Genomic DNA, 23,243 nt, shown 5'->3' on the forward strand with positions numbered 1-23,243 from the left:
TCGTCGAGCTCCACCTCTCTGCTTCAGCCCGTCGTGGTGCTTGTGCCGTCCATCCTTTGCTGCGCTCCGGAATGCAGTACGCCTGCTCCAGCGCCTGATTGAGCCCCTCTCCTCCCACCGTCTATACTCGTGCAGCTCGCGATCCCTGGTTCACCGGCACCCTGACATGCCATAATGCTCGACAAGTCGTCACAAGCGCCTCGACGAGTGACCTTTCCCCGGCGGCTTGGTTTCCAACGAGAATGAAAACTGTTCCAACGGTAATTACCCTGCATTTCTCTATCTCATAGTCCGTGGATCTTGTGTACGCGCTGCAGCTGCCCTTGATTTGTTTTGATATGTCTCGATCGCCGACGCCGCGTCTGCGTCTACTTCCGAGAGCGGCTACACCACGACTGTCTCACCTCGATATACCTCTCTTATAAGATGTCGTACTAGGCGCCATGACTGACGGACCCTTGTGATACAGCTCTGTGCCACTGCCGCTGTCGTTGGTACATCCTCTGTCGGCCTGGCCTTTGGACGGGAGGCCCCCTTCGACCCGTCGCACCCCAATAGAAAAAAGGCCACACCAGCATACGAGCCGAGTCTTAATCCCATGTCGACCGCTGCCATGACCACGACCGCGCCTCCCTTTAGCGGCCCCGTACCCGTCGTTCCTGCCTCGCGCATGCCGTTTGCGACTCGACTCAGTCAGGACGGCCGTTCACAGCTGCGGATCGTGAGGAGGAAGACGAGCGACGACGCGGCGCTGCAGTTGCCGACGAGTGCGACGAGTGCAAACTACCCCTCCAGTGACCAGAGTGTGTCCGACGTAGACACGGCCAGATACGTGCCGTCACGGCGAGCCTCGTGGATCAAACGCCTCTCCTCCATATCCAACTCGTCGAGCAGGAACACCAGCCCGTCGCCGCTGTCGCCCGCCGTGTCGTGCTCCAATGGCTCCATGGCCTTCTCCCACGAAGGCTCGACGGCGCCCATAGCCGGGAAGCGATCTTCTTCACCCGTGTCACGGAACAAGCTGGTGAAGCGCTCATCGTCAATGCGCGGGCCTCGTGAAGAGCCCAGAACGAGCACCTCGACCCTGCGACCGTCCTTCCGTCGTCCAGCCACCAGTCACCAACGCAACGCAACGCTGCAGAACTACGGCGCGCGGCTGTCCATGACGGCCGAGCACACTTCCATGGACGAGCAGCCGCATTCCGCAAGCACCGACAGCGAGGCCGAGTACACCCAATTCTTCACAGCGAGAATCATGAAGGAGCGGTCACTAACGAGGCGGAGAGGCTCCGTGGCATATGCGAACGGGTTCAAGAGGATATTCCCGGACGACAAGCACAAGCCCATGCTTGTGCTCGCGAGGTCGGTCGTAGCAGGTTCAGAAGACGTAGATGACTCGACAAGCGACGACGGTGAAAGCGTCTTCTACGTAAGTAGGCCAGAGACGCCGCTCAGCATGACGGCCATGTTTGCGTCCAGGGAAGCAAACCAAACTCGTGGCCGGCCCTCCACATCCCAGCCCGAGCAAGCCCCTCGACCCAAGCGCTCCTTCTCCATCACTTCCTTCCTGTCGTCCAAGAAGGAGCGAACAGGCGCCGTGTCCAGACCCAGACTTTCCCGCCGTGCGAGCCAGCGGGTCAACTCAGCACCCATCCTGCCTACTATGAGCAGACGGCCACACAGCACCTCTTATGGAGAAGGCCGCCGCGATGTGACAGACCCCAAACCAGCAAAGCGCGACATCGCCACGTCCGCCGGGCTGCCCGAGTCAGCGACGGCACGCAATGCTTCTCACACCAGGCGTCTGTCGTCGCCCTTGCCGGCGCTTCCTTCCTCTGACATGCTCGCTGGCGCGGGCTTGGCGCCCTTGTCTCAGCAGCCCGACGATTTGGCCTCAGCCGCACCGGGCGCCAATCAGGCGCCACCATCCCCTACTCTAGCGCAATCGGGAGTTCGGGTCTCGCGTCATTCCATGGCCCCCTCAGAACAGGCCTCGACATTGGTCGGCTCGTCTGATAATGAGCTTCGCGCCTTAGGCTCCGGCGACGAGGACGACGCTGATATCCAGAGCGACACCGTCTTTGATTCGCTGCGCACTGGTGCGACCAGAAGTACAGCTGGCGGCGCCCGTGGGCCTCGCATTGAGACCATATTCGACGAGTCACCCCCCGCCAAAGTCAAGGTCAAAGTCACAGCCCTACGCGATCTACTGCCGCCCGGCGCTTTTGGGGAGCCCACCGTCAATGGTGTCGCCGGTCACCAGAGCATCGCCGAGGAAGAGGAGAGCATCTCGACGCCCGTGCGGACAGTTCGTCCTCAGCGCTCATCGCAGGACTCGCCCACCTTCTCCAGAACACACAGTGCGCCACTCTTTCCCAAGACGATAACGTCGTCTCCCCCGAGCATGCCCAAGCCGCTTTCGCTCGGCACATTGGAATGGGACTCGCGCGCAGGGGACGACGACGATAGCAGTAGGTGGTCACTAGAAGAGGCAGATGATGAGGATCCCTGGGTTGATCATCCAACAGTCAACCACAAGGCCACACCCGTGTCGCTGCTGCGACAGCACAAGCATCTGCTCGCGCCCGATTACGTTCCTAACCCAGCTACGCCCAAGCGTCCCACATCAGAATTCGGCGACAAAGATGCGCGAAGCAGCATTTTCGATTGGTCTGAACAGCAAATCGCAGACAAGAACTCAGGCAGCTGCACGCCGCCACGGCCCCGGACGGTGCACGGAAAGAAGGATGCGGACCGCAGAGGCAGTCGCTCTGTTGGACGCAGAGTCCCCAGCGGGTTGCACGCCCGCAGCCAGAGTGTGCCCGTCGTTCCGGATCTGACTGGCAAGCGTAGCACAGTGGTCACAAACAAGTTTGGCACCTGGGGTGTGGGAAGCAAAGGTGTCACCGAAGACTGGAACGACGACTTTGACTTTTCCGAGCTCACTGAGGAGCCTGCTGCAGAGGACGGAAGCTCGCCTATGGGGAACAGTGGCTCGTCTATGGTCGTACCAAAGACTATACAAGAACAGCAGAACAACGTCCTTGCAAACATCAGTCTTCTGCGCGAATGGGGTCTACTGATTGAGGAGCTCAAAGAGCAAAGAGTACGCGCGATTGCGCTCGGCATGATACAAGGCCCCCCTTCGGGCATGTGGCTTGAAGTGGATGCGATGATCGAGCTTGCAGACCAGGAGGCCGACCACGAGGGCCTGGCCCACGCCTCTCCTCCCTCATCGCCAGGCTTTGACGACGACGCTTTTGACGAACCACCCGCCAGCCCTAGCCTTGGACGAGGAAGGCAGAAGTCATCATCTCCTAACGAAGATAGCCCCAAGCCACCACAGTCAGCGCGCCCTCTGAGGAAGTCGATTCTCCCATCCAACAACGGCATCTTTACCCCGCAATCTTCACCGATCACACCTAGACTGGAATCCGACGCCACACCTGCGACACACGAATCCAAGACTATCGTTACGAGACCCCGGAAAGACTCGGAGGCTAAAGCACGTTCTGTCATCGAAGCGCTGCAAAAGAGGAGGAGCGCATACGAGCCGTTCCTGGATGCGCCTCCCGTACCTTCGACACCTTCGAAGAAGGTTCCATTCGACACCGCGACTCTGCGACGCATCGTGCCATACGTTAGTACGTTGACGCGCAAAGTCAAAGACACGATCAGGGATGCGGAGGGCTTGTACTCGAGTCCTATCGCAAGCCCACTACACGAGGAGCCACCATTCAGCATGATTCATCAACAAGATGCGGATCTTGCGGCTCAGATGAAACTCATGACAGTGATGTAAATTCACAGGAAACAACGACGCGATGGAGCTATTACGAGCATGTTTGGGGTAGCATTCAACTCGCTCCGTGCTGGCCACACGCATCTGGGCAAAAGTTTGTGGGGAGAAACAAAAGTTTCTTCTGGATATTTCCCTTTGGATCAGAGCGTTTGAGCGACGATCCGGCCTCCATGGCCTGATCACCTTTACCCTGTATTAATTACGCAGCCGTCGATTACCAGGTCAGGCCAAGTACTGCATTTGAAGCGACATGGCATTTGCGATTCCTTTTTGCATAAGTTGCAGCATCTCCCAGCCAGGATACACGTGGAAAAGAGGAGGCATGCGATATGAAGCGCACATGCGCAGCATGCATATGTTTTGTCTAATGGAAGAATACGGCGCATTGAGGATTGGGTTTCCTATGTGGATGTGGAGCATATAATACTCTCCTGGTGGGATGGGCATACCGCGCAGTTCGCGAGAGCCGCTTTTCTACACGTCTCAGTCATGTACAAAAGCGGGTTAAGGGTTTTCTCTTTGTTCCTTTGTCTCATTGTCTCTCTTGATCTATGGTATCTTGAATCACCATGAGGGTCTTCTCAAAATCATAGCATCGATATCTGACGGCTGCTCACTGTCGCACAAGACAAGAATACACAGAATTTGAAACATATCTTAGACTACCGTCCCGCTCATACATCATGATGTCTTCACTTTTGACTTTCGGGTTTGGCAACTCTATCGTATCCCGATAGTTTAGGCCCTCTGTGTGTTCTCTAACAACCGACAGAACCATATTCTGAAACTTCAGTACACCGCCACTTTCTTTTAGAAGACGGTCATTCCGGAATTTACTGTCGTATCCTGATTCCCGGTTGAGGTCTCTCGAATACATCAAAGCTCCGGAGCCGTTGTTGCGAGCCCAGCTACTGCAGCCCCATAGCCGAATCACATACCACTAATGCATTTACACGCAGCGCCCTGATGAGCCAGCTACTAAGACATGGCCGAACGAGGCGCAGTAACCCGCACGCACGCACTGAAGATCGCCTGCGCATCTTGTTCATGCCGGACAGCCAGATCATCGTACAGCAGCGTACCACTCGCTTTCGCTTCTGCCCGGGCGGGTCAATGGGCGGCAGACACGGGACGAGAAATCCGTGCAGAACACCATTCCACAGCAAGACAATAGAGTATCCAACAGAGCATGCGTGAAGTTTAGTCTCCTTGCAGATACTCCGTACGAGTAAATTGTGCGTGAGGCCATACCAACAATCTTGGATGATCACAACACAATACAGCCCATGTCGCATTCCAGTCATAAAGCCGAAGCTACCACTAACCGAGAGACGCCCTAAGAAGCTGCACTGTCATCCACGATGCATATTCCGGTTTTCCCAACGATATAGCTTACCACATTTCGTGCTATACAGCTTCTTTCGTTCATCTTCGGGATGGCTACCGCGATTGATGGTCCGACTCCCCGGCAAGCGCATACCACGCCTTCAAGGATGGGAAGAATACCCTGGCCGGTTCGGCCGCACGCCGGAGTACTGTAAACAGAGCCTCCACGACCCTGCTCCACTATTTCCTTGTAGACGTGTGAACGGTCGCACGACCTGCCCTATGGAAACATGCGATTGCTGCACCAAGACGAAGGGCGAGTACTGCGGTTCCCTCAACGCGTACTCGCCAATTTCAATATGCATGTAGCTGAGACTGCGATGGTTTGACGGTAGGGCAAATCCTCAGACCCCGCGCTGTTATTCATCCGAGGTCAATGACGTTCCTTCTGTCTTGGGAGGCGCAGGCCAAGCAATGACGGGAAGCAACACCAAGAGAGAGGCGACTGCCACTTTGGCTGCTTGCCTGACTACATGCTAGAAGAGGGGCAAGTCTATATGTGAAGCGCTGCACTCCTGTCCATCCTGGTGTTCCTTTTCCCATCTGGACCAATCCTCGAGTCGAGACGCTCAACAGCCAACTGCCTTCCAATCTCCACGACCTCACGGCGCTAACACCAAGAAAGAGTGCTCCTCGTACCCGTTGCCTGGACTACATCCGTACCTTGCATACCTCAACTGCGCCCCAACCAAACCTACTCCAATCTCGCTAAGCTCCGGCTCGGATTTGTTACGCCTCCAGCACGGCGCAACTGCCCAAATCAATTGCCTTGCAGTGCTTGCGTCGGAAAAAGGCCAGCACTCTCACGTCATTCTCCGCAATTCAACATGGCGCTGAAACACTTAATAGCAGTGGTGGGCCTGAGCGGCTGCTCTGGTGTGCTGACGGCCAAAGCGCAATCCACCTCCACTGGTGCAGCATGCGCAAGTCCCATTGCCCCACAAAATGGTGCTCCTTCGGTGGCGCCGGGGTTCCGTGTCGAGGTTGTGGCTAATGGCCTGAGGGATCCACGCGGCATTATTTTTGATCGGGAAGGTGGGCTGTTGGTAGTCGAACAGGAGCATGGGGTTAGCCGGTTGAGTATGACTGGTAATGGTCGGTGTAGGGACGTGCAGATGGTGGTGGAGGATGACTCTGTGAGTGTTCGCAGCGCGTTGAGTAAGATGTGACTGATCGCTGACTATGGTAGTTGAACCATGGCATTGCTTTCTCGCAGGATGGAAATACGCTCTATGCATCATCCCACAGCAACGTCTACGCTTGGGACTACGATGCTTCGGAGGGTAAGACTACATCCGACCCCCGTGACGTCGTCGAAGGCATGGGAGACGACGAAGGTCATACTACGCGTACACTTCTCATGTCTCAGAAGGTTTCTGACATGCTACTTGTCTCTCGCGGTAGTGTGGGTAACATCGACCTCCAGACCCTGGATGTGACTACAGGAGTCTCAACGATCAAAGCTTTCAACGTAGGCAACATGACCGGCTCCGCGTATGATCATGCTTCAAGCGGACTGCTGCTTGGTTGGGGCCTGAGGAATTCGGTAGGAGTAGCTGAGGAACCCATCTCAGGTGGTATATACTCTGTTGAGAACAGTGTCGACAACATCGAACGTAGTGGAGAGACTATCAACCAGAACAACCCTGGTGAAGAACTGAATTTCCACGGTTACCTCAATGGAACTGGGAGCGATGTACAAGGTGGCAACTATGGCTACCCTTCGTGCTTTACAGCATGGAACAGGTCCGAGATTCCGGATTTCGGTGGCATGACAGGCGAAGCGTTTGCTATTGGAAACCAGAACGCGACTGTCAACGATACCTTCTGCGTGGAAGACCGTATCGCTCCTAGAATCACGTTCGATGCTCACATGGCTCCCCTAGACATCAAGTTCAACCCTGACGGCACTGCCGCATGGGTAACGATGCATGGCTCTTGGTAACTTGGCTTACACTCATCTCTGTGTACCCTTCTAACGACTGCATAGGAACCGTGAAGAGCCCATCGGCTACAAGCTCAGCCTCGTCCAATTCGACGGCAAGGGCTCGCCTGTAGAGCTCGCGAACAGTACCACTGCTGCTACTGACATCGTCTCAAATCCTGACCTCTCCGCTTGCCCTGACTCCTGCTTCCGCCCCGTCGGCCTTGCGTGGGATTCCGAGGGTCGCTTGTATATGAGTTCGGACTCTACGGGCGAGATCTTCGTCGTTACGAGGGAGGATGGTAGTGGTATCGCGGATGTGAGCGAGGCGGCTGACGCGGGAGAGAATGAGAGCCCGACACCGTCTGGAACTGGAGGTTTATCGACGCCGACTGAGACGAGCGGTGCTGCGCTGAATTTGGGTGTTGGAAGCGGAAGTTATCTGGCTGCGGGTGTCGCTGTTGTCGGCGCGCTTCTGTGAAGATGAAGATGAGGAAGAGTCATAGTTCTCGGATATGCAATACCTTGATAGTATAATGCACTGCACGCTCAACAGAGCGCTGTGCCTCAAAAGCTTCCTCCCGACCTTCCAGATGCAATCATGCAATGGCTGATGCTCCGCAGAAAAGCGTCGGGTGTTCTTCGCGAGTCACACGTCGACGTTCGAAATGGATTGGGCGTCATTGGCTGTCCCTGCCCTCGAGGCCATGTGGAAGACCAAAGAAGCAGCGGCAACTACAACCATCATCATCGCCTCCAAACCCACAATCAAACTATGCAGTCCCTGATCATGTCTTTGACACCGACATCGCCCGCTAACCTCCGCCTCCCACGTCTATGTAACCTCGTTGGAACGCTGCCATACGCCTACAAACGCACGCTGGCGAAGCACGTTCGTTTGCAACTTCTCATCACTATTACACCCAGCGAGCCGCAAGGCACCCCAGCTATCCTGTCCATTCCGTTTACCGGCCGTCGTCTTCCTCCGCGAAGCTTAGAGTACTCGCATAGCCCGGAACAGCAGTACATTCGCGCGCAGTGTTGGGGACGATTGGTAGCGTTCACCTTCACCTCGTCTCGTCACGGCCATCTGCGGCCAGTCGGACCCCTGTCACCTTCACTGTCTATAGAACAATAGGTGAGTTTCTGTTTTCCCGGCTAGTGAGGGTGAGCTCGCCTCTGTATATCATCCTCACACACTGCCAGCCTCTCTTCTTCCACGACCCTCTTCCTCCATCGCACCGGATCAGCGAATAGTTCAATCATTGGCCTCTTCAGTATCCCATATCAACATGGCTCATTCCCAGAGCCCATCTACAGCTATGGCGTTCAACTCTCTACCCATAGAGGTATGTATTCCCAACATGCACGTGTGAGTAGACTCGAGTATACTGACGATCACTCGTAGCTCAACAAGGCCATTGCTCATGAGCTGCACGAGGACAAGGACATCGCGGCCTACAAGGCAACCTGCCGTGCTACCAACGATGCCATCGACGCCGATAACCTATCTTTCTGGCGCGCAAAGTATCGCGAGAAGTACGACTTCAAGGCCGGCCCTTCCAACCTCAACCTGCGTCGGGTATATCAGCGTCGCTCCCGACTATTTAAATACGGTCTCCGTTACAAGTTTCACTATGGAACCCATCAGGGGGAGAGGCAGGTCATCAACATGATCAAAGACATGATCATTGGTACGTCGGAAATACCCAGGAACTGAACACAATTTTCCTGTGCTAACGAATACAGAATCCTATCAAGGAGCTACCGAAGTTGACGAGCATGGCCGTCTTCGTTGCAAGAACCACGCCCACATTGTCGACTTCATTCTCAAGTCCCATATCCTCAACAACGACCGACGGGCCCCTGAGACCCAAAACGGCAAGATGGCTTATATCGACGATGGGCTTGCCGCTGTCCGGCTCATGTGCTCGCAGTTCATCTTCAACCTCGAAGGCTTGCGACATGATGTCTTTGCTTTCGAGGACTCACAGCACGCTGTCTACCTCTCATCTGACAAGGAACGCCTCTTTACCGGAGTTGACCACAACAAGTTGAACCTCAGGTGGATGCTCCACGCGATGAACTTCTTCCGTCACCACATGATGAATGAAGATGCTCAAACATTGTTCGACAGGATCGATGAGCTAGACGTTACCCAGAAGCCTTCGGCATGGAGAGAACAACTCACCGATGGAGCCAAGCCTCTGAGCAGGTACTGGAAGGGTACCTACTCCTTCCTCGAGAACATTGAGGTTCAGAAGCTGCGAAAGCAGGGACCAGGCAGACAGGTCTTCATTGACAAGAACGTGGACGAGGGCAAGATCCAGGTAGATTTCCAATTGGGAATGGCCTTTACGAACCCCACTGATCACATGCAGTCTCTTGAGCTTGCCTTCGCAGAAGACAGTCGCCTACCCGACGGTCGCGAGCTCCCATGGCCACCCGTCTTCGAAGACCGCCTCCGCTCGCTTGGCAAGGACGCTGGAAAGCAGCAAGGCATCAAGACTCAGGGTCGAAACACCGCCCCCAAGACAACTACAGGAGGGAGCATTCAGTTTGAGGGCAAGGGCGAAGACCTCGATGACGAATACAAGGCCCTTGGCTGGCTCAACCCGCTGCCCCCTCAAGGTGGTGTCCCTGGCTGGCAGCGCATCACCTTCATGAAGCACTTCACCGAGGACTACGACCACCCCAACGAGGACAATCTCTGGGCGTACGAGGGCGTTGTCTTGCCTGGTGGCCGCATCATCTTAGGCCGCTGGTGGTTTGCATCAGAGCCAGGTCGTAATGATGTAAGTACCACCTGCCCATGACATGTCATTCCTGCTTTCGATGGACGTGTACTAACAAACGATAGATGGAGTACAATGGCCCCTTCATCCTCTGGGCGGTCGACGAACCCGACTTTGACGAAGACATCAGCGATGATGAGGGTGCTTGAACGGCGAAACACATGGTGTCGACGGCAACTTGGTTTTGGTCCTCCATTCCACAACACATATCCCCTTTGTATATCTTTTGGTCATCTACCTTATCTCCCCTGCACATTCTCTGGCGTTCGACTATATTCACATACCTCCGGTGGCGGAGTCTTCAAGGCCTGGATGCCTGGACATTTCCCTTTGCTCATCTTAGTTTGGCATCACATATCACATAGCCTCTTTCTCTTGGCTTTTGGAGAGTTGGGAGTAGGACGGATGTCCTGAATCAAAAGTCTTGTTCAATGGTCGTGTGCAAGAGTTCGTCCGCATGATATCGAATCTGTGAATGTACCAACCCAAAAGCGAACATGTCGCAGCTGAGCTCGGTCTTTCGTCAAGATACATCACGAAGTTTCAAACAAAAACGTGCAAACCAGAAAGCATGTGCAAAGAGACCGTTTTCCATTTCATATCTATCTTCATTTCGTAAAGTCATGTCGTGAATCATTCATGTGTGAGCCAGAAGACTCGATTGTCGCATCAGCCAAAAACACTTCTTCTCTTTCCTTCCGAACCCAAGAAGTCGCCTCCATCCATCGTCAATCATCGGAGTCGCGAAAACAAAAGAATGGAGCTGCTCAACAAGAAGAACAATAACATTCACCTCCTCGCTTAGCCAAGCTTTCTGAAAGACAGAATAAAAAAAAGGTATGTAACAATACTTCTATCATCCACCGCAGTACAAAAGTAACCAAGTCGGCCGTGTCGTGAATAACCATCGTGAGTAAACCAAAGAAAAGAAGCATCTAGTACCTCGCACCCATAGGAGGGGGCGGGACCGAGCTACCGTAGGGATTCGCATCGGCATAGGAGGTAGGGTAGGATTGGTTGGCAGCTACAGGATATGCGTACGGATTAGCGGCTGCACCATTCATGTTGCCACCGAGGGCGTTCATCCGGGCTTCCTTTTCGCGGCGTTCACGGAGCTTTCTCCTCTTGCGGCGGCGGGTCTCGAGTTCCTTGACGCTGTGGCGTTGTTCGTTCATCTCTTTCCATTCGGAGTAGGCGGATTTGATACCGAGGGCGGCGATACCCACGGCGGCGGCGTCCTGGAGCATGTTCTTGGACTTGCGTTTGCGCGCTTCTTCGGCCGTCATTTCACCCTCGCCAACGAGCTTGCGGCGGTTCTCCGAGGCGACCATGGAAGAGTAGACTCCGTGGGCGGCGTGGATGGTGGCCACAGTGGCTAGACCGGCAGTGAGGAGTTCCTTACCTCGTAGCTTCTTGCGCTTCTCCTCCATATCGGTGGACGACTCGGAATCCGCGCTAGAATCCCGTCGACCCCGATCCATTCCTCCATTCTGTGCTGTTAAAGCACCCGCTCCTGCCCCACCGGCGGCGGCTAGTCTGCGATCTGGGTTAGTCCTGGAAGGGGCTTCGGAATACTGGTCGTCCATACCGCGGCCTCGGCTGTACGAGCGGCGGTTGCCCCTACGTGATGGCACGTAGCTGTCCGAGCTGGAAGAGCGGGATCGGTCCTTTCGAGCACGAGACTTGGAGCGCACACGGTCGTATAGAGCCTTGCCTGCTGCGAGCACAGCACCGGTACCAGCGACCTTGGCGATACCGTTGTTTCCTCCTCTGTCGCTGGAGTTGGAGCGGGAGCGGCCACGAGAGCGGGAGCGTCCGAAGATGGACCTGGACCTGGACCTGGCACGAGAACGGGAGCGAGACCTGGAGTCGTCACGGCCACGAGGAGCACGAGAGCGCGAGCGGGAGCCGTTGGCTAGGCGAGAAGCGACAAGACCACCGAGTGCAGACTCGGCGACGTGCCTCTTCTCGTGCTTGCCGGGGTCTCTGTCGATGAGACCGTCGATACCGGCAGCACCAAGAGCGGCAGTTGCAACACGTTGGCCCTTGGCACCGGTCCATGGACCGGCTTCCTTGCGGCTGCGGAAGGCTTCGACGGCACCGGCGACGATAGCGGCTTTGGCGGCTTGCTCCCACTTCTCAGACTTGTGTCCTCCCCGGCTGCGGCTGCGCGAACGTGATCCATAACGGCTGCTGCGGCGGTCGCGCTCGTCGTAGTATCCGTATCTGTCGCTATCATAGCCACGGTCGTCTCGGCGAGGGCGGGAGCGTGATCGGTCACGACCGCCGCCAGTGACGGCGCCGATGATTCCTCCTAGGCCTGCTGACTCACCGAAGTCCTTGACTTTGTCGACGATGGACTTGCGGCGCTGCATGTTGGGGCGCTCGGAGTACTCGGAACGGTCATCGTAGTCGCGGTCACGTCGGCGGGGACGGTCATAGTAGTCTTCGTCGTAGCCACGGTTCACTGAGCGGGTGCGGCGGGGCGGCGCATACTCCTCGCGGTACTTGGTCTGCCTATACTCGGCACCGGGAGGGAAGTCGCGGGGAATTTCTTCGATGCTGTCCTCGCGCGCTGCGGGGCGGTAGACGAGATCTCGTGCCCCGCCTCCGCGACCGCCGCGCTCAATGTACGTCGTCTCGGTGACGTACTCGGGCTCCCGCGTACGGTGGCGCGGTGCGTAGCTGTACTCAGACATAGTGATGGTGGTGGTGCTCTATACCGCCGTGGGCGATTGTGGCTCTAGGGGTCCGGCAGCAGGAAGGGTCGTATCCAGTCCGGCACTCTGCGCAAGGCTGGGTTAGTGGGCGCGCGAGGGGAAAAAGAGAGCGGCGGCGTGCAAACATACCGAGTGGTCGCTTTGTGCTGCTAGCGCAAGTGAGAGGCTGGTGGGCAGTCGCAACGAAGAATAAGGTGCCTGCGAAGTGACGGGACAAAGTGGGTAGGGGAATGGGGTGTCGAGCGGCGCAGGGCACAGGCAGGCAGTGGTATTTAACAGGTTGTCGACTCGGGAGGGCCAGGGCTGATGACTGTCCGTTTGGCTTGGGTCCCAAGGATCTATCTCGGTGCAGGTGGGGTGGCGTAGATATTACCGTTTGCTTGAGGCTGGGGTGGGCAGCCGTCTTGAGGGCACCGAGCGTGCGAGTGATGTCATTGCCGCCTGCCGGGCAGCCAAGCCCAGTTCTTCTGCCACCACCTGCTGCGCCCAACGAGAAGCGCCTGTCCAACCCGGCTAGGTCTCATGATTTGCGCAGCTTTTCTGACCGGCATCCCTCACCGACGCACCCTTTGGGGGTCTTTTCGCTGCGAACATGTTCAACGTGCTGCTCGACATAGCCCCTCTCCGGCCGCCTCCGGAACCTGACCGCTGCCTCACTTCTGTCCATCTTACGTTGCGACGCCCCCATCGACAGCTGCCGTGAGGTAATGCTTATTCTGCCCATCTGCATGGCGGCGTCTTTCAACTCCACATGTCTCGCTGCGTCTCAGTCGTTCTTCCAAGTTTCGGTGCTGCACCTGGCCAGCTCGGCAGCACTCAGGCTCGATGACGAAGCCCGGTGCCATTGTGTGTAGGGGTGCTATGTACAGAACGCCACGTGAGTCGGCTGTCATTGGCCGGCACCCGTGGCAGGCACATGGAACTCCAGCGAACATGCGAGGATACACCTGTCAATCCGTGGCCTGACACCTGAACATTGGCCCGAACTATGGAAAAACCGGGTACTACCTGTCAGTTGTCAAAAGATGCCCAACTACATACCTTTTTCCTTGAATTTTATCACGTAAATGACGATATATCTTCATGATGTGCCATTTTTAGTTGCTACGATCTGCCTAGGTGAGGCGAGTTTCCTGACATCGTACTAGCTGCATTGTTTCACACAGGTGCGACAACCTTTCCAATTCTCTTCTCGATATTTGAAACGCCCATCTCTGCATCATCGCTGAACATAGAGTAACCTGCACATGCGTTGTTTTTCGCAGGGTCAAACCTGTTATCGCATTCAAGCCATGTCACCAGTCTCAGCTGCCAGCGATTGCTAGCTCACGTCCTGCTCTCTATCTCTGCCTCTTGCGCTGATAACCTGAGATGTACTCACCTTGATCGTTCGAGCCCTCGTCCTTGTCACTGCGCTGCCTCTTGTTTCCTACGGTCATCGAGGCTGTCATCTTTCCCATCTCTCGCTCCAAGTCTTTCGAGAATTCTTGCAACGCAGGTACGATACCGAAGCACGCCCTGCTGCTCTCAGCCACGAGCGTCCACTTCTTCGTTCCGGGCTCGCTGAGTGTAACCGCGCGGATCATGATGAACTCGTCTGCTCTATCGTTGCGGCGGCCTAAGGCGGCAGCAGCGGGGATGGAAGAGGAGCGGTCAAATACGTGGCGGCAGATGAGGATGGAGAAGCCATGGTTGTTGGGGTAGGCTGGTTGGTACAAGTCGATGATGTATTCTGTTGCGCAGTCAGTATTGCAGAGTCTGCTACAGCGCCTTCCGGCAGCGGAAAAGTGGGAAGTGACATACCAAGGACGCTTTGCTTGAGCTCGCGCTGCAGTTGCAGGTCTTCGAGACGGCTCATCTCTTGCATCGCCCTGTGGTTGGCCATGAGTGCGATTTGTTGCTGATGTGGGATGGAAGGTTTGGGGATCAAAGGTGAGGGAAGGTGGTGGTACGTAGGGGTCAGGAAAGCGTCAGTGTGCTGAAGCGGAAAGCGCAAGTGTGCCACGTGGTGAGAGGCTGCCTTCACCTCCTGCTTGTGTTATGGTGAGTACAACGAGTACTGTAGACGATATTCTGGTAGTGCGCGACTGTGGTATCACATAGCAACGTGTATGACAGTTGATAATCAGCACAACATGAACTGGGGCTTGGATATTGACTTTTTAAGTTAAGTTTTAAAGATGCATGCAAAGTCTATACCAACTAGCTGAAGACAGACCGCTGATGTGACCTTCACGTTTCTCAGTGAATTCTGGTCTTCTATACTGCGTGGTCTGATGAAATATTGTATCTTATCCTCGATGGTTATCCTACTCGTCTTATTCTTCTCGAAACAAGTCATCAAAGATATGCCGGACTCGCTGAGATCTTGACGGTAATCATTGAATGCCTTTGTAGTTTGATCAAACCGCACATCGCAAACAGAACTGCAGACGCGTTATCATAACTATTCGCCATATCTGTTAATCATGCAGCTTACCACATAAATCCTCCGCTGGGGCAAGTGTTAGCTCGTACAGAGTTGCATAGAGGCATAGGACAAGGCCTGCCGCTTCTCGCGTGTACGAGTACAACCATCACGATAGCTAGCCCGGGTGTAAGCCGTGAAGTTGATGTAATCGCTGCTGACCTCATATTCGCCTTACAATATTCGTAGTTACCTAGAAGAACATCTCGCGAGCCAACACCGGTTTGAAATTTCCGCCGGACGATCGTATCCAGCATATCGTAGTCGAACTCCGATGGAACTGGAAACTTGTGACCAAAGGCGTCTTCAACGACGAATGGGTCTTGGAAATATGTCCAACCGGTATTCACTGCTCTTCCCGAATCTCGGATTTCGAGAACAACGGCGTATATTTGCTGGGTCGAGGCACTGCATGGTGGTTGGTTAGTTAAAAGCTCCAACAATGTGCATGAAGGGAATGGACATACAAGACTTTGTTCACCAACTGCCCGAAGTCGGCCAGGAATGTTCTGACCTCGCCGAATATGAACTGATGCAGGCCAGTGACCAGTGTCTGAGTGTTACTCGCTACAACCCCCTGGCTTACTACATCCTTGCCAACATCTGCGAGAGTGTCTTGTGTGTCACGAATGCGCTCAGCGATTTGTGTACAGACTGCACCTGTATCCTTCACCTGTCCCACGACATGCCGTGTCATGAGTATGTTGATGACATTGCTATAGAATTGGAGATCTCTCTGGAGTTGCACAACTTCCTTCTTCCGGCAGAACGTCCAGCCGAGCTTATCCATGGTACCTCTCAGAGCGTTGGATCGACTTGCGGGGCCTAGGGACGACTCGTATCTCTCGATCTTCGCCCAGAACACTTCAAGTCGTTGGCGACAGTCCGCCGTGACGAACTTGATTGTGTCAAGAAGTGCTGAGGGGGCTGCATTGCTATCGAGTTGATCCAGACCATCTAGGGCAGTCCTGAGCGCCTCAAGCTCCTTGGTGAGTTCCTGGTATTCCGATTTTGCTCCACCAGCAGATCGCAGACTGTCAGTGATGTCCTTGATCAGTTTGCCGACGGCTATGACATCACCGATACCGACACTGAAAGGCATGGTCGTGCGATGTGAGTGACTTGAAGCGTGTCTGCCCGGGTAAGTCGTGTGGTGAGTGCAGTGGTCGTCGCAGTTCTATCTGTTAATGGTTAGATACCTAGGTGGTAGACTATGAGAGCACCGAACGACTTGCCTTATGTTAGGTACGGAGTGCGAAACGGAGAAAGGAAAGATTCGAGGTATGCGACTGCTGCGCGGTCATAAACAAGCTTGGTGAGCGAAACCGCCAGCTTGGGGGGCTGCGCTGCAGGTCAATCATTCCGCCACCACTCCCAGCCTTGCTGCAGGCAGACTCATTGGGCACCAACAGCCTACATCACGAAAATGGAGATGTAGAAGCATCAATGAAGACGGCTGGTTTACGACTGAAATGTGCACTTAGCGACGTTAACAACAAAGGCGCGAGGAAAGCGCAGACGTGCTAAAGTGAAAAGTGCAGGTGCGCCACGTGGTAAGACTGGAAGTCACGACTAGGTCCGCTCTCAAAATTGATGCCTGCAAAAAAGGCACTGTACACTTGTTGATATATCATACTGCGTGAGTCGCATGCGATACTACTTCTGTCATCCTAAGGCGTCGACACGTTTGCCAGCAACGTGACAATGAACACCAGACGCGTGGATTCCGTAACGATCAAGACGCTTACGGAGCTGAAGTCCAACCTCCATGCAACGTGGTGTCATATTCTCGAGGTTTTGTTCAAGCTCAAGTTGTAACGTCGCAAAGAATCTGCCGTCTACCATACCTCCTATAGAGACACTAGGGCAGGATATAACACCGTCTATCTTGGCGATATCTTCTAGAACAGGGCTATAGACTGAGTCGGAATCTCTAAAAGGATCGAATCGGACGTTTTTCCGCAGAGTTCGCTCCATAAAATTGTAACAGACTGCATTGGATGGTCGGTTGTGGGCAAGTGGAAGTAGTGTAAGAAGCTGGAAAAAGTTTGCGCTACTGCTGCGGACGTTTTCAATGTTTGATAACAAGTCGGTAGCCTGATAGAGCTCTAAATCAAGGTTCGAGCTTTATGAACCGCATTAGTGAAGTTTCACGAATGGACTGAGAATGTACTTACCATCCAAACCCCCCTCCGGGGCACGGAACAATCTCTGCCGACTCGCAACGAAGTATGGGCCGTGCTGCTTCCTTAATGATCCCGGTGCTCACGATTATGAACATCGTGATGGCAGTTCCAGGCTGGAGACGTGAGGACTCGGTAATGACGTCAAGATGGTTCTGTTTCCTACACAGTTCAAAATTTCCCATCTTCACTTCCATGGAACACCCGCCAATTTTGAACCGGTGGCGAATGACGGTATCAATCAAGTTGTAATCGTACTCTGTAGGAATGGGAAATTTGACTCCGAAGGCATCTTCCACTTCCAAAGGAGCCTGGAAGAAGGTCCAGCGTGTGTCTACCGATATGATGTTCCGGATATCAAGCAAGATCTGGTAAATCTGCTGCGTGGAAGTACTGAACAGGAAAGTCAGCTCAGGTTCAAACTATGCTATATTTGTGGTACGCACAAGGTGCTGCTGATGAGCTGGAGGAGACGAATCAAATACAGTTTGATGTCACCAAAGACGAATTGATGTATGTCTTGGAGCAACGTTTGGACATCGCTCAAGACGACCGCTTGATTCAGGTTCTCTTTATTGATGTGCTCGAGAACGGTCCGGGTATGGTATAGCTGTTCAGATATATGCGAAAAGTCGATCTCGGTTGTTGCACGCAGGATCTCCAGGCGCTCAAGACTGTGTTGGGCTAGATGCAGGCTGATAATACTGTGGCAGATATGAATGTCTCGTCGGAGTTGTTCGACCTGATCTTTCCGACCAAAATGCCAACCAAGCTTGTCTGATGTAGCCCTCAACATCGATGGATGGCTAGAGGAGGCCAAAGATCTTTCATACTTCTTGACTCTTGACAAGAATCCTTCAAGTCGTAGCCTGCAGTTCGTGGTCGCAATATTGATCGGGCTAACATGAGCGGATGCATTCATGTCGTCGTCGATGTGATCGAGGTGGTGTAATGAGATATCGAGTGCTTTAAGATCTCTGACCAGCTCCTGGTACTCCGATTCAGCCCCGCCTACAGACCGCAGGCAGCTGATAGTTTCTTTTATCAGTTTTGCAACAGTGATGAAATCACCAACAGCAAATCCGAAAGACATGTTGATGTTTGGTAACGGAGGCGAAGTCTGCTCATCTCGGGTTGCAATGATACATGCCGCTGCGTAATTATTCAGCGCAACTACATTTCGGTGATGTCGTTAAGCTGCGCAATTCGGGTTGGGTGAGGTGGGAAAAGGAGTGAGTAAAGTGTTAAAGTGCTCAAGGAAGGTACATTGAGAATGGCGGTGACTGCGACATGATAAGCGCGAGTGCCAAAGATACTGGAGTTGTATATTTCTCCATCTTCGTATCACGCTCCTTTTAGGGTGGTCGAATGAAATTGGCGGAGAGGGTCATTGATGCAGTCCACATGCAGCCAAGGAAGGCGCAAGCTTACATCCAACTGCAGCTCAATGACTCCGCGACCCTTCTAGCCTCGCCATTCGACTACCTGTTCGATCGTTAGCGTCAAATTTAGAGCCGAGTAACATCGAATAGCCCAGAACGGAAGAAGGGTTACGAAGAACTCTGTGGACCCCAGAACGGAAGACAATGAGACTGCAGCTTAGAGCCCCGCAATTGGCTGCTTTGATGATGGCCCATTCCAAGTGTTCGCAGTATCCAGGTAGGTTATCAGTACGTGTAGCTCTCAATTGGTGGTTTCTTGCCCCGTCCCGATACATATGTTACACACATATATACAAAGCGAAAGATCATTCTCAGACCTTGATCGCGTACCGCCGAGGCTTGTCGCTTTCGACGGTCTTTCCTGTCCTCTCCTTCGCCCACAACCTTAATCTTGACATGCGCTTTAGATTTGACGCCTCCCGCTTCCTCAGTATCTCCGACTCAAGCTCCTCTGGTGTAAGCTCCATAGCCGCTGCCTTCTTCTTCTGTATCTCGCGATTCGGCTTGGAAACGTTCTTGTGTAGTAACTTCTCCACTTGCTCTCGAAGCGTCCTGGCTGCTTCCCGCGTGTCGTTTTGGTCAATTGCCCCGCCCATCTTCACAGAATCCCGAATCTCTCTTTCCCTGTCTTTCTTGCCCCATGGTTCGAGGTCGGGTGTCTCAGGCCAGACGAATGGCTGCTCCAACTCTACTGTCATGTATTTCTTCGACTCCTCGCGGAACCAATGCCGTGGTTGTTCCCGCGTATCTCGTACCGGCATTTGCTTGACGTACGATCGGATGTTGAAGCATTTGACGTTGTAGGCGTGGTAGAGGTAGTCGCGGAGGTCGTATTTGGAGAAGTCTAGCGGGACCTGGAAGCGGGCATGGTATGGGGAGAGTTGGGGCGTGCGAAGAAACGCGACTGTGAATTTGGGGCTGAATCATATCAGCCTTGAGCGTAAACGAGGCATCGCCGTGACTTACAGGTATATCTTGTTGCTGCCGAAGGCTATCAGCTTTTTTGTGATGGGCACGGCGTCCATGGTGGCGGGGCGATGAGGTCCAGACTCTCCAATTGCCAGCGGTCGCAAAGATTCCTAGGTTCGATAGGGAGTGCTACAGCGCTTTCGAGGAGTGCAAAGCGCGACGATGCGCTATATCGAGTTGTAATGGCTTTCGCGATGCTCAGAAAATGGATCGGGAGTCGCTCCGCAAACGCCGATGCCCGCCAAGCATTTCTCAACTTCGGTAGTCTTGCCCACGACTTCTTCCATCGCTCCTGCTCGATACTCTGTTGGGAGTACTCTTTTGTCTGTCGCTTTACTTGACCACATGCCTTTCGAATTCAGATGGGTGGATTGCGTGATCTTTCATGTGCTGCTTAGCCTACCTCGTCACTTGTGTTTGCCAGCCAACAGCTCTGCGCGATACGATACAACTACCTAAACATCAAAGGTCTATCTGCTTATTATCGCCCGAAGCCTCTCTGTCGTGGATACGCCTTCCTGGGCTGCATGTGTGGCTTTGGTGACGTGCTCAACCCTTTGTAGCAGGAGAAAGCTCTCCCTCCTCCATAACAGGCCACCTTAGACGACAGTGTCTCCAAGTGGTAGACCTTCCCCCTCACCCATACTAAAAGGGTACTTCTCTCATTATGTCGTAGATCTCCCCCATCTCAACCTTCCTCGTTTCATGTCCAGCTTCTACAACCTCTCCATTAGTACAATCACATCTTCATCAACCAAGCTTCCCGCATTATTGCACACAATTTCCTTGGTGATACAGACATAGAGTGCGCTTTTGAGCTTGTTATACCATTGCGTTGCGTTCGAGTTCTTCTTGCATCAGAGAGGAGGTGCAGCACAACAGCCTGGAGGCCTTCGCTGGCACTCTACTCCGAAAACACACTACAACGCTCTCTGGGTATATATCAACCGTACTCATACACTTCCCTAACTTGCACCTTGAACACAGAATGAGACGAGGTAGGTGCGCTTTGAGGCTGTATACGCATACGCACTAGCGCCACCGCGCGTTTGCTCTTTCCAATTCAGTCACCTCGACCTAACTCTGCAGCGACGAACACCACAACACTACCAGTCCTCTCACCCCGACGCCGCTACATTGGCACTGCTTCTAGTTCTTCATACAACAAAGAAGCCGCAGCGATGGACGGACAGGACACTGGCGCTCTACCAAAGCCCAAGCCCAAGCCAAAAAGGTTCATTCCGGTGCCCCCGGAGTACCGTCGCCTCACTCATACTACAGAACGCGAGCTCATCGTCAACGAGATCAAGATCAACACTGGCTGCGATGTCATCCCCAAATGGGACGCTGGGTATATCACTCAGTTCGCCATTGCTGGACAAGGTGCAGGCGTTGAGAAGGCCGTCCGATACATCAACCACTGGATTTCTAACGCGCATATCAAGTCAAAAGACTCATCATCATGGGCGAAGACACCTGCATTCGATCATAACAAATGGTACTACGACAGCATTGAAGAGCGGGAGCGTCAGCGGAAGGAAGAATTCAAGGGCAAGGCGCCTGAGGTATCAAAAGGCGACATGCCACTGGCGAGCATCATCGTGTGCTGGCCGGAGGACCTCCTCAACGAAGGCGTCACTCCTCGCGATGTCTTCAATAACAAGCTAGAAGCGCTTAACGCCATTCGGACTCAGAACGAGGTGTACATAACGCTTCTTCCTACTCAGAACGACGTTTGGCAGATTGAGATACAAGGCAAGCCCATCATATTGCTATTACATGCGATACACACTAACTTTTACAGCCCGCGACATAGCGCGCATCGAAGCAGCCGAAGCGCATCTCATGACGATGATCGACAAAGTCAAAGCTGATGCTATGGGACTGCAGCATGTAATCAACATGATTCTTGATGAAAAAGAGGGCTTGGAGGTTGTTCTGGAGGAGGCTGACGCGTGGTGGCCGAACCTGTACGTGAATCACAAGCGTGAACTGCAGACGAGTGCTGACCTCTTTCGCTCAACATCAGTCAAGATCGAGTCGTACCTCGCCTCCTCTCCAGTGGGATGATGGAAACCTCCGGCAGCTTCCGCAATGAGATCATGCACTTCACGCAGCTTTCAAAGATCCAGCATTCAATTCAGCTGGCCCTTGAAGCTGTGCGCCACACGAAAGGCGCGTACGATATGGCTATTCGGCTAGGGTGCCTGGCTCTGAGCTCAAGACATATCAAGGAGGATAAGATTGGCCAGAAGTTCGGGAAGGATATCTTCTTGAAGTCGATTAACGGACCTGTTGCAGTTGAGATAAAGAAGTGGTAAGTGTGTCCCCTCGTGACGACTAGCATAATGGCTAACGACATAGGCTTGCTGATGATGCACTGGGCTCGCAAATTCTGGGAGCACTCTGCATGGCCGATGAATTCCTGGAGCCGACGAAGTCTTCTGCCTACTTCGGTTATACGCCAAAATCGCTGCAAGGCACTCGTCCAATGTTCCGAGGAACGTGGGTGTTCACAGACCCCAGCAGCGTTGTTGCTCCACCGCGTGAGCCGGTAGCTGTGCGCCATGCTGGACGTCCTAAAGCGCCTCCCCAAGCTCCTGCTAGTACAACCACTCCATCCGCAGCGCCGCAGTCCGAACTCATCGTTGTTCAGGTCGACTGGACTGATGACGAAGAGGGCTTGTACGAGAAGACAACAACCCGGTTCTACAAAATCGATCAGGGTCGTAAAACACCAAAGAAGAACATGGATATCAATCTGCTGGAGCTTGGAGAGAGTCGAGGATGGCACTTCGCCCTTGAGTCCTTGATTCCTGTGGCAGCGAAGAGCATATCGCCTGTCATAACTGGCTTCGCTGATCGAGTCAAGATGAGACCCAACCACGATTATCGTTCCACCGAAAGCTTCGCTGAGTGGGATCAGACACCTACCGTCAAGAAGCACCTACGGAACGGCCGTCTGGAAACTATATACTCCTTCGGCATCAAGCAGACCTGCTACAAGGTTGAGGCTACTTGCATGTGGTACCCAGGACAGAGACTTCCCGTCTGGGGTCTCTGTGTCCGCCACTCTGAATGGGCTACCCATCTTGCTGAGCTTGAGCGTCTCCCTGTGGGTCGAAAGGCCGACTGGGGTCACACTGTGGCTACCTTCCTGCCAGATGACGGACAGTCTTGCTACTCCAGCGCGGTTGAGGACGAGGACTTCGGAATGAGGAACCTCGATCTGGGCCCTGGCGTTGAAGCACCACCACGCGATGGTATCCGCATCCTCATGGACAAGCTGCTTCAGCTATCAGCCATCGTCAGTTCTGTCACAGACATGGGAGGCGTCGCTATCTAAAGGACGGGAAAACCTGAACACCCTGAAGGCTACATTGACGTTAGGTCATCTACTTTGCATGTTTTCATGTTGATGTAGGCTGCAGACCTGTTCGGTTTCTTCCTTGTATGAGGTGGTATCTTGAAGACATCCAAGGCGATCTGAACGAGCGTCAGGCATAGGAGTTCATTCTCATATAGTATCATGCGAACATGACGAATTCTCTACTC

General features: G+C 53.8%; 7 protein-coding genes across 7 annotated transcripts; 4 read left to right on the forward strand and 3 right to left on the reverse strand.

Annotated features, from left to right (window-relative positions):
* Window positions 1–174: 174 nt before the first annotated feature.
* On the forward strand, window positions 175–3,802 carry J4E92_007065 (uncharacterized protein; the record flags this gene model as incomplete). Its single annotated transcript, XM_051498428.1, has 2 exons — window positions 175–207; window positions 470–3,802. The coding sequence occupies 2 exons, from the start codon at window positions 175–177 to the stop codon at window positions 3,800–3,802; spliced, it is 3,366 nt and encodes a 1,121-aa protein (XP_051351362.1).
* A 2,213-nt stretch (window positions 3,803–6,015) lies between these two features.
* On the forward strand, window positions 6,016–7,593 carry J4E92_007066 (uncharacterized protein; the record flags this gene model as incomplete). The annotated part of the gene is made up of 3 exons (XM_051498429.1): window positions 6,016–6,324; window positions 6,378–7,129; window positions 7,179–7,593. The coding sequence occupies 3 exons, from the start codon at window positions 6,016–6,018 to the stop codon at window positions 7,591–7,593; spliced, it is 1,476 nt and encodes a 491-aa protein (XP_051351363.1).
* An 883-nt stretch (window positions 7,594–8,476) lies between these two features.
* J4E92_007067 (uncharacterized protein) lies at window positions 8,477–10,056 on the forward strand (the record flags this gene model as incomplete). The annotated part of the gene is made up of 4 exons (XM_051498430.1): window positions 8,477–8,482; window positions 8,521–8,806; window positions 8,862–9,907; window positions 9,973–10,056. The coding sequence occupies 4 exons, from the start codon at window positions 8,477–8,479 to the stop codon at window positions 10,054–10,056; spliced, it is 1,422 nt and encodes a 473-aa protein (XP_051351364.1).
* A 786-nt stretch (window positions 10,057–10,842) lies between these two features.
* J4E92_007068 (uncharacterized protein) lies at window positions 10,843–12,606 on the reverse strand (the record flags this gene model as incomplete). The annotated part of the gene is made up of 1 exon (XM_051498431.1): window positions 10,843–12,606. The coding sequence occupies one exon, from the start codon at window positions 12,604–12,606 to the stop codon at window positions 10,843–10,845; it is 1,764 nt and encodes a 587-aa protein (XP_051351365.1).
* Window positions 12,607–13,967: 1,361 nt separating this feature from the next.
* Window positions 13,968–16,196, reverse strand: J4E92_007069 (uncharacterized protein; the record flags this gene model as incomplete). Its single annotated transcript, XM_051498432.1, has 5 exons — window positions 13,968–14,359; window positions 14,431–14,605; window positions 15,107–15,121; window positions 15,445–15,502; window positions 15,562–16,196. The coding sequence occupies 5 exons, from the start codon at window positions 16,194–16,196 to the stop codon at window positions 13,968–13,970; spliced, it is 1,275 nt and encodes a 424-aa protein (XP_051351366.1).
* A 2,834-nt stretch (window positions 16,197–19,030) lies between these two features.
* Window positions 19,031–19,744, reverse strand: J4E92_007070 (uncharacterized protein; the record flags this gene model as incomplete). The annotated part of the gene is made up of 2 exons (XM_051498433.1): window positions 19,031–19,637; window positions 19,686–19,744. 2 exons carry the CDS (start codon window positions 19,742–19,744, stop codon window positions 19,031–19,033), a joined length of 666 nt encoding a protein of 221 aa, XP_051351367.1.
* A 1,125-nt stretch (window positions 19,745–20,869) lies between these two features.
* J4E92_007071 (uncharacterized protein) lies at window positions 20,870–23,034 on the forward strand (the record flags this gene model as incomplete). The annotated part of the gene is made up of 3 exons (XM_051498434.1): window positions 20,870–21,390; window positions 21,775–22,005; window positions 22,053–23,034. The coding sequence occupies 3 exons, from the start codon at window positions 20,870–20,872 to the stop codon at window positions 23,032–23,034; spliced, it is 1,734 nt and encodes a 577-aa protein (XP_051351368.1).
* Between the last annotated feature and the right edge of the window lie 209 nt (window positions 23,035–23,243).

Source organism: Alternaria infectoria, assembly GCF_024043175.1.
Source record: "Alternaria infectoria strain BMP 0036 chromosome Unknown scaffold_11, whole genome shotgun sequence".
NCBI lineage: Eukaryota > Fungi > Ascomycota > Dothideomycetes > Pleosporales > Pleosporaceae > Alternaria > Alternaria infectoria.